This window comes from Phytophthora sojae (genome assembly GCF_000149755.1).
Source record: "Phytophthora sojae unplaced genomic scaffold PHYSOscaffold_2, whole genome shotgun sequence".
Taxonomy (NCBI): domain Eukaryota; phylum Oomycota; class Peronosporomycetes; order Peronosporales; family Peronosporaceae; genus Phytophthora; species Phytophthora sojae.
In genome coordinates, this window is record NW_009258116.1 from 3,481,980 (window position 1) to 3,501,326 (window position 19,347).

The window sequence follows — 19,347 nt, forward strand, 5'->3', positions numbered from 1 at the left end:
AGAAATTGACAGGCTTACAACTCGTACAAACTGGTGCTTGCCTTACGCTAGAGTTTGTGGTAGTGTTCTGTCAGACAGAACGTTTCACAGCCATGACGGTGATAGCGCTTTGGTGGCAGTGTGTCGGGGGGCATTCCGAACAGCTGTCCCGAGGAGAACGGTAGTAGCAGCACTTCTCGCAGTTGCAAATCTTTCGCTGGAGTCGCTCGACTTCAAGCTGCTCGGCCAATACGTCCACAACTTCCATGGCCTCGAAAGAAAAGCCATCAGATTGTAGCTTCGCTCACGCTTGAAACCATCAACAAGGTGCCGGTTGCGTGCGTCGTCACTAGCAAGAGCGTCGGCCTGTAGCGCAACGTATTTCTCCACATGAACGTCTAAAGCACGGCGTTTTCGCGATAGGTACGCATCCAGATACTGTAGGCGAGCCTTGATATCCTTGCGAGTGATCTATAACATCATCAAGTGAATGCAAGTAAGCGACCTAAGAAGCCATTATAAAGTTCCGACAAAAAGGTTACCTCAGAGATCTCCATCGAAGTCTTCAACCAACGCATCATAAAGAGAAAGTCGTGTAGGAGCTTACCGGTGAACTCACCGCCGCTTTCCCACGCAGCAGCATAGACAGCGTACATTTCTTTCACTGGTAGCGCCGCAATGAAATCATCTACGTCCACCGAGGGCCCGAACCCGCGCTCGTATTCCTTGACATGACCGTACCCTTAGCAAACATACATTTTACCAAACGTCGCAATGTACAAACGTACTCGGTCTTCCAAAGGCCAGTAGACTGGATTGAGGGCGTCAAACTCTACTTCCATTTCACAGCTGAAGAAAGAAAGTGCCTGTACAAGGGGAAGCAATAAGGATGCTGTTTGATGGAGATTATATGCTATGCCATGCCTACCATTTTGAGATTTTCCCCTGGATCACCGTAAATGCGCCTGCCATCCGATGCGTGTAGTTTGATCGGAGCACCAAACTGTACAGGACAGTTAGCAAACAATCCACACGCACGAGAAACCTTTACATAGTCGCCTTTGCGACGGAAATCCATCTTTGGCGTACGCTGCGAGTTCGAGACTGACACTCAGCCTCCATTCACCACCACGTTAAATCAACCGCAAGTACCACGACGGTTTCGTGCAGCCGCCTTCAAGCTGCTCATCTACCAAAGACAGGAATCTATCGCGTAAATTTCATCACATTTAGCAGGGTTTCATCTGTTTTTGGAGGTGAAAGCCCAGCCGAGCATACATTACCCCTATTCGCCTTACACTGGATTGGTCAAAATAACACTGGGTGAGGTTGAGCGCCCCTTCGGGTGGAAGGAGGCATTATGCCCCTTTCGAAGGGTTGGAATCGCACCTTGTTTTCAAAAATACCTCGATGGGAGCATTATGCACCCTTCGTTCACGAAAGGGTTAATATATTGCCATAATTATGTGTGGATACTACGAAATTTGTGGGCAGCACTGGGTTCAAACATTCTGGTGGATTGTATCGTGTTTCCAACGACGAGCCCTCTATCCAGATAAGCTAGGTAGATGATTCTTGAAATGGGGTAGTAAAGCCAGTTAAAAAGGAAAAATCGTCATATTTAATGTGGCTGCTCATTATACGCTGACACAGACACATTAAACGTAATTGGAGCAAGTGCTGCTCTGTCAACAGTAACTACACCATCAGACGGCGTTATTCTCAAACTCAACTTCACAAAACGTGTACTAAAATTCAAATACACCATTAAAGTCATAGACGGTTACTATGCATTTGATTAAAAAATAATGGTCTAGCTCTTGTCATCCTTGGCGACGTGCAAGATGCATGCGCGCACTTCTACACCTTTGCACGTCCAAGTTCGCGGCAGTGTCATGCAAAATGGACTGAAGTAACTGAAGTAACATCCAAATATCAGAAAATATTTGCTGAATTTAGTATTTAGAGCAATGTAGATTTAGTGGAGGGCAAACCCGCTCCAGCAGCACAGACAGCTTCCGCAGCACGGCTGCATGCCGCAGTGGCATGACATTGCGGCCGAATGGTGAGCTGAAGGACATTCCGAGCGCTACAACCGCCAGCACAGGGTGAGCACGCAGCCGAGACAGCGAGGACCCGTTGTAGGACTTACAGGTGCGTCTGAGCCACACAACGTTGCTCCGGCCGCAAGGAAGCGATCCGGGCGAGCCACTCCACAGTGCAACCGACTTGCTGGACCCTTCCGTGGCCCCAGTGACACACAGCGCGATAGGCGGTGGTGACGTGCAGCCCAAGACGGCGCAGAACGCGGCGGTGGTCACGAGCAGAAAGGCAGCGAGTCGGCGGACGTACACTACGCGAAAGAAGGCAATGCAGGGCGGCTCGAGAGCAGGGGCGTGACGCCGAGGCGGGAGGATAAGGAACAAGAGCGAGGAGGAAGAAGGTCAAGACGAGGGAGAGGAAGTGCTCTGCACTCAAGACACGACATGCTGTGCTCAAGCCACTCAGACAGGCCACGTTGCGTCCGTGCGCACTTGGCGGGATGCATACTGATATTAGATTTGCTTCAGTTCATTCACCCGTGGCTATCCTTGTGATGACGCAGATCTCCCGGCTGCGCTGTCCATCGCGCTACATGTACGTGTAGATACCCGCAGCGAGAAGTTCTGCGAGGTTTGCTGTGGACTAAATCCGCATTGCTCTACAGTAATATTGTAAACACTGTTTTTTTAATGAAAAATTTAATTACGGGACACTCGGCTAGGCAGACCGTTACAAACAGCCCTTTGCGTTCATGACCGCGTTGGCTACACTGCACAGTACCTAGCACGTCTCGTTGCTGTATTGTATTGCGCGCGGCATTGTGTCCGCTGCCGGCAGGTTGGCCACTGTCGAGCTGGTGATCTTGCCTAGCGTACAACACTTGTTCTCGCTGTTCCTCCTTGCGCGAGATCGGGGCGCCCAGAAAGAAGCCCGTAGCCCGGACCGCTATCCTAGAGACCTGAAAGATGGCTGCTATCAAGCCCTTGTAGCTGTTGCCCGAACTGGGTCACGGCCAAACTGAAGTACGTTGTTTTAACTGATGTGTAGGCATGCTTCAGTATACCGGTTAAAATGACCATCACTGGAATTAGTAGACGAGGCGTTGGTGCTGCAGCGGCATCGGCGTCAATAACTACTTGCGGCTACTTTTTCGCGCCGCGGACGGTCATTTGAGCAGCAGCTCCCATGTGTGTGGCGCCGTGGGCTTGAGGTTATCAGGAGCCAGTTGGTATGGTATTTTGTTGACGTCATCCTCGCTTGCGTAACGATGTGGTTCACAGTCGAGGAGCTCCATAAGGGCAATTTTTTTTAACATTGCGTACATACACGCTTGGTCGAGAAACTAGTAAGTTGAGTGGAGGCATTGCCACGTGCATCGTCATGCCGGTTGGCTTGCTTGAATGTTCCTTTTGTATTATATAATGCCCCGGTATTTGCTCCACGCCACTTTGATCGATGGTAGAACGAAAGCAGCCAGTGTCGATCAGAGCTGGGAAGTTGTTTTCGCCGATGTGGACCTCGCTCACCATTACTGACCCATGACGGCACGATTTGGCTGCAGTTCGGGATTTGGCAGCAGCGGTGTCAGTGTCTCTCCATCGTGGCATTTGGTACATGTAGTGCTGCCGAATGTCTCGTTGTTACGTGCACTGTCGTTGGTCGACACTCTGGACCGGTCATGACAGGAAGAACCCTTACCGTAGTCAATGATATCGCAATGCGAGTGCATTGATCTTGTCCGCTTGGCAGCACCACAGGCCGTTGATTTGGATCTCATGACGCTTGTGTATTGTCTCCATCATTTGTGACATTTGGTCGAGTATCTCCTGCATTCGTCACGACCCTACTGTTGTGCTGTTCATTATGCGGGTCGTACGCTAAGAAGGGCGGCTCGCGGAAGCACTGCCGCCTTTGAGTGGTTGTTTCGCATACATAAGCTGCAGCCCTGGTATTGCTGCTACTGATACTGCTTGCCCTCGTCCAAGACTCGCATTGCCTCCGTGTTTCTGCTGATGCTGCCGACCACGCCTCTGCCCTCATACAGGAACCACACCTTCTTCATGTTGTTGCGGTTGATGTTCACCACTTCGAGCTGCGTTGCTGTTCTTGTTGTCGGGTGGAGGTTGATGTCTGTTGCGTTGCGGAACGCTTTACCTTCTGATTGTACTCGCTCGACGCTGTTATATTCTGCATCAAGTGCAAACATTGCCTGGACCTTCTTCTTCTTACTAGTACAAGTCCCTCTTTATCTGGCCTGATTGGTCGAAGCTCCAACAGCGTCCTTCTTTCTCCACACCTCGGCGACTAGATTACCACAACCGGTACGTACTGCCAGCATAACTACCGTTACGACTACTCCAATGTTCCCGCCACTATTTGTGCCGTGCTCCCGCCATTCACATGAGCGCTGGCAAAGTCCACCAGGTCGATGCTTATCTTAGATAGTCGGTCAGTACGGCGCCGATCAATCCTCGTTTAAATGATCCGTAGATGTACTGGAACACGAAGAGATCTGAACAATCCACAATACTCACAATTGCCAACACGTACGGGTACTACAGGAGCGATTCGCACGCTTCAGCGCTCGCACCATGCGAGTTGCTTACTCAGCCATGATCCCCTTTTCAGAAACCCCAATCGTGCACTTCTTTAAGGTGTTCCAGTGTTAGTAGCTCTGCCGTCCAAATTGGCTTCATTCGGTCGAGCCGCTTGCGCACTGGGCCCACAAGTACCGGTTCAGTGCATGAGCTTTGAAGATTTCAGGTCAGTCCCCACCACTAATCACTTCCGCAATAATAAACTTATCTAGGAACCCGAGTACCTAGTCTTTGAAACCCGTTCTCCACTGTAGACGGTTGTCAAGGCGCGAACGATACTTTTGTTCTCAGCATTGATAGCTGTTCGTGCCGATTTTCAGCATTCTGTATCGACTTACCTTGATGTATAATATTGACTGAATGAAGTGTGATCTCAGCTGAATAGAATCCGCAACGATACCCTCAAATACTGAGTAAGCGTCAAGGCGTTCGTTCCATTAGACCAAGGCCCCTCCCTAGGCTCCAGGCGGCCAGCCGCCAGTCCGGCTCGTCAATTGGTTGGCTTCCATGTCTGGTTCTAAATACGTTCCCACAACCCTTCCGTGTCCCCTAATCAGTTGTTTTCGCCATTCGGTTCGGTTATCGGCTTTTGATTGGCGGAATTTGCAACTGCCGCGCGCCCATTGGGCCTCACCAATTTTAAGTTTCCCGCGAAAGTCCAAATCCGCCAAAATCCCTCCATTTCCGCCTGACTGGCAGAAAAGAACTCGACGCCAACGGCTCCGACCGCTCCCCGCTTCCTCCTCTTCGCCCCCGCTCCAGCCCAATGGCCCCCGCCGAAGACGTCAAGGCCGCGGCCGCCGAGCCCACGCCTGCCACCGCTGCCGCTCCCGCTGAGGAGACGGCCGCCGCCCCGGCCACGACGCGCTCGCCGTCCGCCCGCAAGGCCAAGACGGCCGCCGCCAAGAAGGAGGAGCCCGCAACCCTTCCGTGTCCCCTAATCAGTCGTTTTCGAAAATATTTTTTTTCTCATACATATTTCTATAATAGCTTCCGATTAAGATACTTTACTTTAATCAACCGACAATGTCTTACAAAAAAACTTGGTTGAGATCTGTTCGTAGAAATGCAAATGCGTACTTCTAGCGCTATAACACAGTCCGCCTTAATCGTACTTCGCTTCGTACTCAATAAATGTACTGATCCATACCAGTGTCTTCACACCGGTTCGATCACATATGACCCAGTGTGGTACGGGTTTCAAGAAAATATATCAGTTAGATCATCATGATATACCGCGGATATAATCCTATTTGCTCTAGGATAGCAGCCGAAACTTCCTATTATATGCCTTCAACTCTAAATCTTATGTATATCATAAATAAACATCTCAAAAAAGCCCTATGATTTATACGAAATCGCAACGCATCCTACGAAAATCATTATTCCAGGCAGTTGTTACTAGACGTGTTTTTTTCTTAAAAATGTAAACCACGCTTAGAAAATTACAACGCACTCCATCGACCCGGCGAAATCACTTCATCCGGGATAGTTGCCAGAGTGGCTAAGTCTCTCACGATCTGCGACTTCCGCACCAGACACAGTTCTCGGTGGTCTTTCACACCGCGAATGATGAAACCGATCCGGTGAGTAGTTTGCGCAAGATAGTCTTCCGCTTGTCGCATCGCAGTAAGTTTCGTGCAGGGTTTTCCAGTTGGGTCGGTAGGTGGAAATTCCACAAGCCGAGCGCCCCGAAACTCCTGGAACCTTGCAAACTTGTAGTCACCTAGTAGAGACACGGAAACCCTATGCAGAACATTTGTAGAAATGCCTAAAACAGAGTATAGTTAGTAACATAAACACAAAACAAATTTGCAAACTTACCGTATTTGCATAGCACCCAGTCCTTCGGCACGATCGGATTCTTGCATCCCACGTCTTGAGCAAGTTCCATAATGTTCTTGATGCTGGCTTCGACTGCCTCAACAACTCGCGGGTCCGTGCTCTTGCGTAAATCGGAGAACAATGACAGCGCCTGGTAATACACACCGTCGCGACCATCCAACTTCGACTTGTCGTAGACGAGTACGTCACGCGGCGGTAGAGAGAGCGACCTCCGAAGCGCAGCCCGAAGTTGAGGTTGTTGAAGAGCGGCATCAACTTCGATCCAGTAGCGGTTGACATCTTTCTGCGCGCAGATCCGGCCTTCCTAAATTACTGGGACCCAGTTCTCTAATTCGTAGACAGAAAGCTTAAACTGTTCTACTAGTTTTGCTTTGCCTATATGTTTACCGAACTCATAGTAAATACTTGTAATGCTTTGTAACGAAACGAATATCTTACCGCTGTGTTGAAGGGTTTGGTCGTCGAACGCTCGGAGCTCGGGAATCTGCTCATCATCCAGATCGATTGCCTCTATTGAAGAGCGCAACTCGATTTCTGGTTCTCCCCTCAGCAGACGTGCGATCGGCACTCTTGGCGGTGTCATCACGCAACTGTGGCAGCGTTGGCCTCGGCCGCAAGCGACGGAGCGTCCGAATTGGACTATTTGAACGCCCGCGCTTCCGTGCCTGCTGCATTGCAAAATGCGGAATAACATACAACCATGGTAAAGCAGACCCCATGTCAACTCAATATGCATCGCATAACAGGCCCGCTGGATTTGTCGTAAAAAAAACTGGGAGCACCTCCGCGATGAATTCCTTGCTTAGATCCAGGCGTAGAACTACGGCCTCCCATTGCACCATGTCACTGCTAATGTCAAATTCACGAACTCACGCTTCGTCTCAATACTGCAGGGTCTTGATCGGCTGGATCTGCCCGTAGTTGAATAAATCTGCCGTTCGCTTTTGGGTACTTGGTTGTTGGTTCGGTTTGGTTGCCTATTGACCCGTCTTTGTACGTGAAGGCTTCAGCACTGGCACTTCGACGGCTTCGAGATCAGTAAATTTATCCAAGAAGCGGCGCCCTGCATATCGAACAATCTGCTCGCGTTTGAGGTGGCTTGCTGCTCCCATGTCGACTCTTAGTCCACATGGTACAATGGCGATCCATCTTGTGCTCTCATCGCCCCTAGTATAATAATTATATGGCACTAAGGCCCTTGTCAATCCCTGGCTTTACCGCCAAGGCCGATCCAACGCTGCCATGACCGCCGATCGTTGCTGGAGCCAGGTGCAAGGCAGCCTGGCAGGTGTCCCCGGCCAAGTCAGAAGCGTTCGCGTCGGCGGTGGCAGCCTTTGTCAAACACATTCTAAGCATCTTTCCTGCGTCGGCTGGTACCAGGCGCGGGCCGCTGCCGTGGAGTGCTCTTGCCAGTCTCGTCCACGCATGCTCGGAAATGTCAACGGAATTCAGCATCGCGGTCATCCTCAGAGCTTCAACGGCTTCCAACGTATCTTCTGCGGCGCAGCCCCCATCTGTCATTAGCGAAGCTTCTTCCGCCATCGACCTGGAGGTCGCAGTTGTGTGGATTGCCCCTGAGGCTGGTGCCAGTGTGTCGGATACCAACTTGCCGCCGTCTGGGTTGGCTGGCGACCCGCGTTCGGTCTCGACAGCGACATTAACAGACGTCCAGACTCAGAGGCTTGCTGTAAAAAATAAAGTAAACAAGTTTCCTGTCGAAAAACTCTGATCTCACTTTCCTTGATCTTCTCGACTGCCGGATGTTTCTCCAGGAGGATGTCTCATTTATTAACAAAACGAGTTTTTTTCTACTTCTATGCCAGCTACCTTTAATTTCATACGCATTTATCCGACGGCGCTTTTATCAATCATAGGTCTGGAACGGCTTAAGAGTAAACACGTGGCTTGGCAGTGGCATGACGCTTTGTTGCTGGTGTTTAAGAGCCCTGGCGATTGCAATAGCACCGAACTTGCAACCACAAGCGCGTGCAACATCCCGTAGCGATTATATAACTGTTCAGAGCACTTCAACATGGAATTGTGTGAGCACGCGCTAGATTGTTTCCATTGTACACTAAGTTCGATATCCGCTTGGCGTGAGCACCTGAGGACCTAAGGGTCTGAGTACCTGAGGGTCTGAGACCACAGCGAGTGGAGGCGATAAAGCAGCGAACCCAATTGATTAATTACTCCGGCTCAGTGGAGCATCATCGTCATGCGAAGGTGTCCCTGAAGATGCCGCAGTAAAGAAGAGTGTCCCGGAGAAGGTAGCCGGGATGTTGCCGACAGTGCCAAGACTGGCGCCCTGGACGTGATTGATAGAGATCGGCACAATCCAAAATATGTGTATGTGCATACAACTTTTAAGATAGATGCATATCACATGCATATTGGCATTTCTCTGATCTGTTCCTCTACCGTAACCGGGGTACACATGCGGTCTGTAGGAAATCCTGCATGAGTGTACATGCGCGGGGTACATGTACATGCAAGTGTGTTAGTGGAGCCGCTACTGTAGGCGTGCACATTTGGTTCAGAAAGTAATTTTATATGCGTCATATTATTTAACAAAGAATGTACTCATATTTGTATAGCAACGCGGACTCCGTCGTGCAAGCGCGCATGACACCAGTTGAGCGGGGTGCGCTACATGAGGGATGCATGCCGTCCGCCCCTGCCGGGTTGGCACCAGCACTCACAGGTCTTCATGGTCTAGGTAGCGCGGCAGCAGCGACGAGGCAGCTGTTGGTCATTCGACAGGGTCGGCCAGACTACCGGGGCGCCTGCAAATGCTCACCGAACGATCAAGCGACCATCAGGTCGCGGTGAGGTCCTGGGCCCCGCGCACCAGCTGCCGCCACCCCGCCGCCCGTCCTGATCAACCGTTGCTGTTGCCTCCGGCTACCAACGGCAACATTGATGGCACCGCCGCCCTCCACCCAACGCAAAATCCTGAATACAAATTGGAATCGTGTCTGGCCCACGACATAAACTGATTGGTTCTTACGGATTCGCTTGATATGATATACCCTAGGTTTGGTATAGGTCGGAGCTGATCGGGGGTCGGAGATATCATAGTATAGACTGAAGCGAGATGACTCCACGAAACCGATTCGTTCCTACGAAGCTACAGATTAAGAGTGGTAGCAAGTGAAGAAGGCCCTTACTACATGTGTTTAGCTAATGATCTGTTATTCGTTTGCTTGTATGCAGACGACATTGTTATAGAGCATCCGGGCGAGAGCCACGTTATCCATCGGATGGCTGTCTTTGCACCAATTACTCAGCCAACAACCTTGGTGCGCCTTCCAAAATATTTTTAATGCAAATTAAATGGACCGCGCACGACCAACTACTGATCTTGTAGTCCGCCTACACCCGGAAGGGCTCTATCGATTTACAAAGCGATCAGTGTGTCCGACGCTAACTTCGATGGTGCTGCACACCAGGCTGAACACAATGACAAGTGCACCGATCGATGCGGAAGTCAACGATGTGTGCATGTGCCATAGAGACAAGTCGTCTGGCGTTTGGTCTACCTAGTCGGTGCGGATATTGACTTTACGGTCAATCATCTCGCGCGTCACAGCTCAACCCGCGCAAGAAGGGGGGGAAAAAGTCAGAAGATTTAAAAAAATCAAGCGCAACAAGAAAGAGCTCACGCTGGCAACGGACGCTTCACGAACGACCTGGAACAGCAAGTTTGTTTCCAGGCAAGTGATCATGTGATTTTGGCCGCTGATAAGATGGCGCTCGTCAAAAGAATCAGCTGTTACCCAGTCAAGCACCTCCCCCAATTTTATTACTGCGGATGATGGTCTAGAACATTCATCAAACGCCGGCCTAGGGCCGCTTTGGCTTCCTTAAAAAAAACTGCACATCTGGCACAAGACTCAGATGGGTACCGTAGCGCGAGTATCGCTTATCGCACCCACTCGTGTGGAAATTTGTATTTGTGTCACTGCACAAGCCTTTGGGTGATCCGCGCACACCGAGGATTTCCGCACGTTCTTATGTATGATGAGGTTTTGTCCATGTTAAAGATACGCGCAGCGTCTATCTTCAGGTCGACGAACAGCCTAGAACAGGGTGCCCAAGCCCACAAGCCCAAACCGATTCGACTGATATGGTGTAAATACACCTTTGGCTCCAGCAACTTGTCTGCTTTCTTGCCTAAGACCTAAACGCGCAGAAGAACCGACCGCGGTCGTGCTAAACATTTTGCAGAGCATGCCACGCCGATTGGTGGTGAACCTAGCACACGAAAGGGGCCAGTTACCGACGGTCGGTAACTGGCGCCTTTCGTGTGTTACCGACGCCGCTGCGTACCGGTGTCTCCGATCGCCATACCAGCAAGGAACCGCCCGAGAACACCGTCGACAACCACTCGATCCAAGCATCGGCAACTCCGTCGGTACGCAGGGTGACTTCTGCGTTTGTCGCTGTAGACGACACCGTCGTGTATCGGTACTTTGGGACTGAGCCCCGGTGACAGGTACCATCCATGGCTCCGTCGAAGACAACGGGACGGCGTGGGCAGACCATCCCCACCGCCGTCAACAACAGTACCAAACAATAAGATCTCGGTGACGTGATTGATGGAGCGACAATAAGAGGTGTCAATTGACCTGTGAATTACGTTAGCGCAGACTTGACAAATTACGCGACGCCTACCTATCAAAGACACGACGTTGCGATCATGGGTGTGGGGATAACATCAAGAACGGCCATGCGCTGGCAGCCATCGAGCCCACGTGCAAGCTGCAGAGCTAAATCACTCGTGCAGAGCGTGGGTGTACTGGACTCGTTGGCGTGACCATCAGCACTTGGAGGCCGACATCAAGAAGATCGCCAACGTGGCGAACTGTGAACAAGGCGATCGTGGTGGGCGGAAACATGAGCATCGCCGTAGTCGAGACGGTGGGCGTTTTCCGTTTGAGCGGACGGCTCCTGCGGGTGCTGCTGATCTCTTTCGGCCTTGCCGCCAGTATATATTTCTCGGCGTTGCAGCGCCATCTTGTTGACAGCGTGCACAAGATATCAGCGAATCCAGTGGGTCCTGGCGCATGTCGATATGCCGCAACGTATTGTAGTCCGTAATTTCTTGAAGTAAACTATTTATATTTATCTGTTCCTACGCCGTGTATATTTTATTTGAAGGTCTTCTTTTACCGGGTTCATCACAGGCAAGATGTCTTGCACATAGACATAGTTTAATCTAAATATGGGACCACCAAATACTACTTGATGGTGGCGGGGTAACTTACTACCGATCATGCCTCAATGAGAGCTACATCGGCAAGATCATGTTCTTAGCAGTTGTAGCCCGCTCCCACTACTATTGTCACATCCAGTGGTGCTATGGCATCAAGAGAAGGGTGACCCATTGTTGTAGAGACAACGGCACAACGAAGATCTGAAAATCGACCCATGGACGGTACGACGATGAAGTGGCGCGGCCACTGGGTACGTTAACCAATGTCACTAATTTTATCTGGAGCTAACTTATGTTACAATGTAGATACAGTTTGAAGAGGCATAAAGGTATGTGAACAGGTAAACACCCTCCCCATGTACGTCAAGATGATACCGAGCTGGAGGCAGTAGGAAATGTGGACAGATAGATGCACATTATGCGATGCGATGCCCCCCCACCAATTTTTTTGTTAACCATTTCGCGAACACTTCATTCTTGTATACTATACAAAATCAAGTAAGTTCGAAATTAGTAGGAGGCATTTTGCCACTATCGGGCATGTAGCCATTTGTGTCCATCAATGGGTTCAATGATAGAAGGATGCAAAATGCCCTAATCGACAGGACCAATTAGAGCATTCTAATAGGCCAAAACGGTAGACTCGTGAAACCTGCGCCGCTGAAGAGTCGCCGACTTCTTGCGATTGGTCGGGCGCCGCCACTGCAGCGTGCTTAGCAGGCTTCCAAACACTGTTGGAGCTTTTATCTTTTCGCCATATATTTCAATGAGCATCACCCTGGCGCATACCGCTCCATCCCACCACCCCATCACTGACATCGAGGTCTTCAATTTGAATAACCTTTTGGGTTATGGTCGATCAATTTCGCCGGTACTAATGTTTCGCAATACATCGGTACTGTGAAAATAAAGGGATTTCCCTGCCCCAGGGCTTGGCCTCTCCCTCTTGACTTCGAAAAAAAACGATGGCAAGCTCAAAGCGAAGTGTGCCGACGGACGCTGGATTGTATTGCGGTTGGACGGGAAGGACGAGTGGAGCAAAAGGGACTCAGTCATGAGCAGACTGGTTGTGATGACGTCGGTGGTAGAGATCGTGATCGTCGTGGGCAAGGCCAAGGCTGCAGCCGGGTATTACTGCCCGAGAAGCACGGTCACACTGCAAAAGCTGCTGAAGCAGCGAGGATTGCTCATTCGGTCGGTGGATGTGGTAGCGAACGGACACCTGAAGTACGGGTTGAGGAGCCTATTCGAGTCGTTGCTGTGGGCGTGGATGCCACTGGTCGCGGGGAGAGAGGTGTTACAGCTCGTTCGGGTCGTGGTCGTGGTCGCGGTCGGAGCGCTGGACGCGGTCGCGGTGGTCGATCTGGATGTGGACGCGGCCAGGAGGTGGGGGAAGGCACGGTGGCGAGGATCGCAGAGCAAAGTCATGCTTCAGCCGATGAGGCAAATGGTGATATTGATGGCAGCGTCAGTTCTAAGTCTTACTTGGGTTTGGGGATGAACGAAGTTGAGTCACGGATACTAAGCTCGCAAGCCGCTATAAGTTCCAGAAATTCCGTTGCACCACCAGCAAGCCCGGAGCTCTACATCGGCAACCTCATCGCGTACACACCTTCAAAATCAAAGTGGCTTTTGACAAAAAAGTTGAAGTCGACGTTCAGTCTTGTGGGTTCAGCTTATATTGTGGGTCGTGTGTGCCGACGGACTGTCCAAAACCAAGCTGTTCTGTACGTAGTGCGTTGGTTAGACACCATATTTCAGAAGCACTCGCACTGGGTTCCGCTTTGAGTTCTACAACAAGGAATCGAATATTATAGGTTGCTCACGCAAACTTCATCGAAGCCAGCCTGGGAAGCATTGACAACCCCACACGACGATGAAGACCTCCCAAGAGATGTTGCTCTAGAAGACCTTGTAGAGGCAGAGGAGGGACCCGTGGAGTTTGACCCCGATCCGCCACTCCCGACCACATTGAAAGAGGTTGAGGCTGTAAAATGTATGCGGTTCGCCCCCCGCGTTGAGATGAAAACCCCCCACGACTTGTACGACAGGAAAAATGAAGCAAATGTAACTCGTGTGCGGCCTGAATATACGCACTTGTTTACTCATTCTGCGTCATCGAGTTTTCTGGCGTACATACCACTGTACTTTTGGCAGCAAGTGGTCAATGAGTACAATGCGTACGCAAAGATCAAGGGCATCAACCTGGTACATCCTGTGACATTGGTGGAGCTGATGAAGTTCATTGGAATTCTATTTTTCATGACGATCACGGACAGAGGTGAATACTCTAACTACTGGGGGCCGCAACCAGAGGATATAATACTGGGCAACCAAACCTCGTCGGGGTTGGAGAAAGTCATGCCACTGAGGCGTTTCAAGCTGCTTCGAAAAGTGTTTTGCTTCCGGGCTGCGCCTCCATCTGCTCAGACAGATCCTGCCGCGCGCATTCGGCCCCTCTTGAATTTGCTCAAGTGTACTGGGGGGAAATATATTGAGCTGGGGCGGGATGTTGCCCTCGGTGAGTGCGGTATCGCATGCCGCTCAAAGTTCGGGCGCCATGTTAGTTCTTGAAGTGGTTCGGCCTCTCTACGGAACCAATCGAATCGTGAACATACGTCTCCTGCGCGGTCGCCGAGCCGTCAACCTGCAGAGCGCGCTGCGCCGTCGAGGGAGGAGCCTAACCTGTTCCCTGAACGCTCCTCCGGTCTCTACGAGCTGCGCGCGCTCACTGAGCCACGGTATTCGCCGCCTCGTGGTGAGGACGTGCCTCTGGGCCCCGTCATCTCCAACCCTTTGGACAAAGCTCAGTCCGAGCAGGTTGCAGCGCAGATGGCTCTCATGCGCTCCCAGCGCCCTGAGCTGCGGCCTCAGGTGAGCCCCAGCGCTGCTGATTACGGCTTCCGGCCTCGCGACCCCGCTGAGGCGTGTCGCCTGGCGTTCCAGCAGGCCCTAGCGCTCCACGCCATTGGGCCCGCGGCCCGTACTCCGGAGGAGCTCGCACTGCGTACGTCTCTGCGAAAGCGACTCCTTATTCCACAGTCGACGATTGTAGCGGAGTATCGCGAGCGGTTCAGGCTGTAGATGCAACTGAAGTCCGTGCCCGCCACGCGGACGTACCCGGTGGTACTTGGCCCGGGGGAAGACTCGATCAAGTACGATGTTCTGTTCGAGTTCTGGGCCGAGCACAGCCGGAAGCTCAGCTCCATGGAAGCTCTCAGAGCCAGCTTCAGCGAAGTGGATGTTCGCATTGAATGCAAGCTCCGCTTCGACTTTGTGAAGGTCCGAGCCAAGCGCAGCCTTGCGGCAATCACCCAGCCGCAGACCCAGTTTAGCGCTGCGCGCTTCGCTCCTTCGAGCACTCCAGCCGCTCCTTCCCGCGAGGGATTGAGCGCTGTAGCTCAGGGTCAGCCTAGGAGCAATGTGGCTGACCAGCAGCTCCCCAGCTTATTGCCGGAAAGCGCGGGACGGCCGGCATGCCGGCCTTGAGCCCTCGGAGCGCTGGTGATCAAGCTGATCAAAAGCGTCCAGCAATCCTGGTTGAGGGACACCTCAAACTCCCATGAGTTCTCGGAGTGAGGGTACCCTCGCCATTTCACCAGATATTGGTTTTGACCCCGGTACCGCCGCTTCGCCAGGAGGCGCTCCACATGGTAATGCAGATTCCCATGCTCATCGAGCAGAGCCGGCGGAGGACGCGCCAACACGTCTCGCAACGTTTGACGAGTTGCACGAGACTCAGCAACAGGCTGATCGCCTTCGGGATCACGTCCACGACATTGACGCGCGTCTGGCACGTTGTGCGACTGATCTCGACAGGCTCGCTGAGCGGGTGGAGTAGCTTGGGGTGCCTCGGGCGGTCTAGGACCGGCTTGAGACCTTGGAGGACGACTTCGTTCGCCTGAACGGGTGGATGAACTACTTTCGCGATCGCGAAGAGCGACACACTCGAGGGTTCGCGGAGTTACAGCATAACCAGGCTGTGATTCAGGGTCAGCTCCACCTCCTGGCCCGCATGCAGACCCCGCCTGCTGCGCTTCCTGTGCCTGCGGCTCCTGCTGTGCCCGCGTTGATGGTCGTGTCTTCGACGCCTGCGACCTCCGCGCCTGTGACCTCGCCACCCTCGGTGCTTCCATCTGCACCTGCATCCGGTCCTGGTACGGCTTGAGCAAGCCCACGTAGAAGACGGGGTGCGTCCGCACCTTCTTCGGAAGATTGAGCGTGTACGCAAGGCCCTTCTTGTCCACAACCTTGAAAGGTCCGATGAAGCGCGGGCGCAACTTCGTCATGAAGACGGCTGACACTGCATGTGTAGGTAGGCTCTTAGCATTAAGCAGCACCAGGTCCCCGACCTCATAACTTTCAACGTTGCCTCTGCCCCTGGCATCTGCATACTTGTCTTGGCTGTCAGCCATTGCGTCACGCACATGCCGTAAGACACTCAGACGCGTTGGCAAGAAAGCGTCAACCTGTTTACGAACAGTAGCCGGGCTGACATCGGCTAGCCGATCGGCTTCTCCTCCCCCACCAAGCCCGAGGCCACCACTTGGCAGCGTCAGCGGGACGCGGGGATGAGACAAGCTGTTCACGTGGAACGGCGTGTAGCCTGTCGAGGCGTGGACGGCGTTGTTCAACGCAAACTCAACGAGTGGCAGCATGGCGATCCAACGCTTCGGCGTCTCGGCGCAAATGCTGTGGAGCACGTCCTCGACGACGCGATTCACGCGTTCTGTCTGACCATCGGTCTGCGGATGGTTCGCCGTGGACATATCCATCTTGGTTCCAAGCACCGCAAAGACAGCGCTCCAGAAGTTGCCCGTGAAGCGGGGGTCTCGGTCCGAGGCAATTGACTCAGGGAGTCCGTGTTGTCGAAACACTCGGTCCAAGAACAGCGTTGCTGTACCTTTACCATCGCTTGTGTCCGGCACAGCCGCAATGTGAGCCATCTTGCTCAGTCGGTCCACGAAGACCACGACTCCAGTGTTGCCCGCCGCGTCCGCCGGCAGGCCAAACACAAAGTCCATACTCATGGATTGCTAACAGCCCGAAGGGATAGGCAAACTCGCCAACGGCGCTGCAGCATAAGGTGATGACTTCACTCGCTGACACGTCTCGCACGTGCGCACATAAGTGCTCGTCCACTTGTACATCTCCGGCCACCGGTAGTGGGTGCTCACCGAGCTGCAGGTCTTCTCACAGCCAAGATGGCCGGCCAGCGGCGTGTCGTGTGCCTCATAGAGGATGCGGTACTTCAGATCCTCATCATGAGGGATGACCACGCGGGGCGTATCCTCGGGGCCGGCGTTGTAGGACAACGTGCCTCCATCGAGCGAATAACGGTGTAGGCGCGCGCTCAGCCACGCTGACAATTCCATGTCCGAGTTTTGAAACTCCTTGCTCCCCAGAGCCTTCAGCAACGCGACACAAGTGTCGTCCTTGGCATAAGCCGTTCGGATCAGATCCGGTAATGACGAAGTCACGGCCGTTACATGAGGCTGCGCATAATCCGGCCTGCGCGACAGCGCGTCCGCAAGGACATTCTCCCAGCCAGGCTTGTACTTCACCTCGAAGTTATACTCCGCGAAGAAGGACAGCCGGCGGGCCATCCTTTGCGAGAGATGAGGCGCTGAGTCGCAGCTCGTAACGACACATGATCCGTGTAAACCACGAACGGCTGAGAGCCAAACAGGTGCACCCTGAACTTAACGAGCGCATACTTCATCGCAAGTAGCTCCTTGTCATGGACAGGATAGTTCTTTTCCGCAGCCTTCAACTGGCGAGATTCGAACGCCAACACGCGCTCGCGCCCCTCGGCGTCTGCTTGCAGCAGTGCGTAACCGATGGCAAAGCCCGAGGCGTCACAGACGACACTAAACGGACGAGCGGGGTCTCGCAGAGCCAGAATAGGCGCATGAAGGAGACTGTCCTGAATTGCCATGAACGCATCTTGATGATCGGTGTCCCAACACCACTCCGCATCCTTCTTCAGGAGATTGGAGAGTGGCCGAGCCATCTCAGCGTAGTTCTCGCTGTACTTGTGCAAGTGGTTTGCCAAGCCAAGTCTCTTGCGAAGAACCTTCTGGTTCTTGGGAACCGGCCAGTCAACAATGGCCTTGACCTTGACCGGGTCGGCCCTGAGGCCACGTTTCCCGATGAAGCACCCTAAGAAGTTGATCTCTTCCGCTCCGAAGATGCATTTGTCAATGTTGGCGAACAACTTGTTTGACGCATGCACTCGAGCACAGCACGCAAGTGCTCCATGTGGTTCTCCATATCAGTCTTCCCGTGCTCCGCACGACTGTGGACAAAGATGTCATCGAAGTACGTTTGCGCGTATGCCCGATGGGGCCTCCAGAGCTGCGTCACAAGACGATTAAACGTCGCTGGCGCGTTCGACAGCCCTTGGGGCATTACCAACCACTCCCAGAGCATGCCGCGCGGAGTACTCACCGCAGTGAGAGGAATGTCGCTCGTCCTCATGAGCAACTGGTAATATCCATCGACCAATTCGAGCGCACTGTACATCGTACATCCGGCCATGTTGTTCTGCAGAACATCCTTCCGAGGAATCGGCGTCTGCGCCGGAACGGTAGCGGCATTCAGCTTGTTGAAAACGTGCACGATACGCCACTTGCCATTTCGCTTTCTGACACAGAACGTCGGCGTAGAGTCACACTGCTCCTTCGGCAAGGGCCACTGCCTCGTCACGCAGTACTTCGTTCCCGGAACGAGATCGATCTCGTGTCGAACACCTCGATCCGGAGGTAGCCCCGAGGGAGACTCCTTCGAGACCACGTCCTGGTAATCCTTTACCACTTGATACAAGGGATCCGACGGGTCCTTCAGGATCTCTGATCCACTCCGCGCATTCAGCGCCTTCTTGGTGTCTTCCAGGACAGCTTCATCCAGAAGCGAGGACGAGTTCAACTCTTCTTCAGGTCTTATGACCACCACCTCAGCCAAGTCTCCAGCCTTCAAGGCTTCGCCGAACTCGGCCAAGGACATCTCGTCCAGCACTAGGAGAGCAGACAGTGAGGGCAAGCCGTCGAGATTAATGCCTCCATCAACGTCGCCCACCACTCCATTCACGAGTGTGGAGAGCTGCTCGCTCTCGCGTGGAGCCTCGCGGCTCGACACGCCCTTCTCGACTCGTGAGATTGTAGACAGCTTGCATCGCGCAGCCAGCGCCTTACAGCGCTGCCTCCTCTTGATGGACACCGTCCGCCCTGAAGAGCTCCGTGATTCCGCGTGCTTCTTGACGCCAGGTGTCACCACCTCGTTCAGCTCCAGAAGAGCTCCAGTTTCTTTACCGACACTCAGCAAAGAGCTGCACGATCCGCATCCTCCACTCAGTGGATTACGTGTCACTCCACGATCTTCATCCAGGTAAAGTCCCTTGTCCTTCGGCATCGTGCCGACCGCGCCGTCGCTGGCACGCAGCAGAGCGTCGCCATCAGACGCACACCCGCTCAGCCGAATTAGTGCCGCCCCACAAGCTTCAACAGCCGGGCCTCGCCCATTGCTCCTCAGCTTCATGCCGACCTTGGCATCACTTGAATACAACAGGGCGTCGCCCTCAGACGCACACCCGCTCAGCGGAATTCGTGCCGCTCCACATCCATGATCCGGGCAACGCTCATCTTCACTCGACTTCCTGTCGCGACAACG

At 53.0% G+C, this 19,347-nt stretch overlaps 3 protein-coding genes across 3 annotated transcripts; 2 read left to right on the forward strand and 1 right to left on the reverse strand.

The window, feature by feature from the left end:
- Positions 1-5,385: 5,385 nt before the first annotated feature.
- Positions 5,386-5,705, forward strand: PHYSODRAFT_325034 (hypothetical protein; the record flags this gene model as incomplete). The annotated part of the gene is made up of 2 exons (XM_009520851.1): positions 5,386-5,549; positions 5,684-5,705. 2 exons carry the CDS (start codon positions 5,386-5,388, stop codon positions 5,703-5,705), a joined length of 186 nt encoding a protein of 61 aa, XP_009519146.1.
- A 359-nt stretch (positions 5,706-6,064) lies between these two features.
- PHYSODRAFT_296123 (hypothetical protein) lies at positions 6,065-8,249 on the reverse strand (the record flags this gene model as incomplete). Its single annotated transcript, XM_009520852.1, has 8 exons — positions 6,065-6,390; positions 6,444-6,719; positions 6,903-7,031; positions 7,161-7,215; positions 7,338-7,441; positions 7,462-7,621; positions 7,683-8,010; positions 8,200-8,249. 8 exons carry the CDS (start codon positions 8,247-8,249, stop codon positions 6,065-6,067), a joined length of 1,428 nt encoding a protein of 475 aa, XP_009519147.1.
- Positions 8,250-12,733: 4,484 nt separating this feature from the next.
- On the forward strand, positions 12,734-15,168 carry PHYSODRAFT_325036 (hypothetical protein; the record flags this gene model as incomplete). Its single annotated transcript, XM_009520853.1, has 4 exons — positions 12,734-13,129; positions 13,837-13,960; positions 14,333-14,730; positions 14,776-15,168. 4 exons carry the CDS (start codon positions 12,734-12,736, stop codon positions 15,166-15,168), a joined length of 1,311 nt encoding a protein of 436 aa, XP_009519148.1.
- Positions 15,169-19,347: the final 4,179 nt, after the last annotated feature.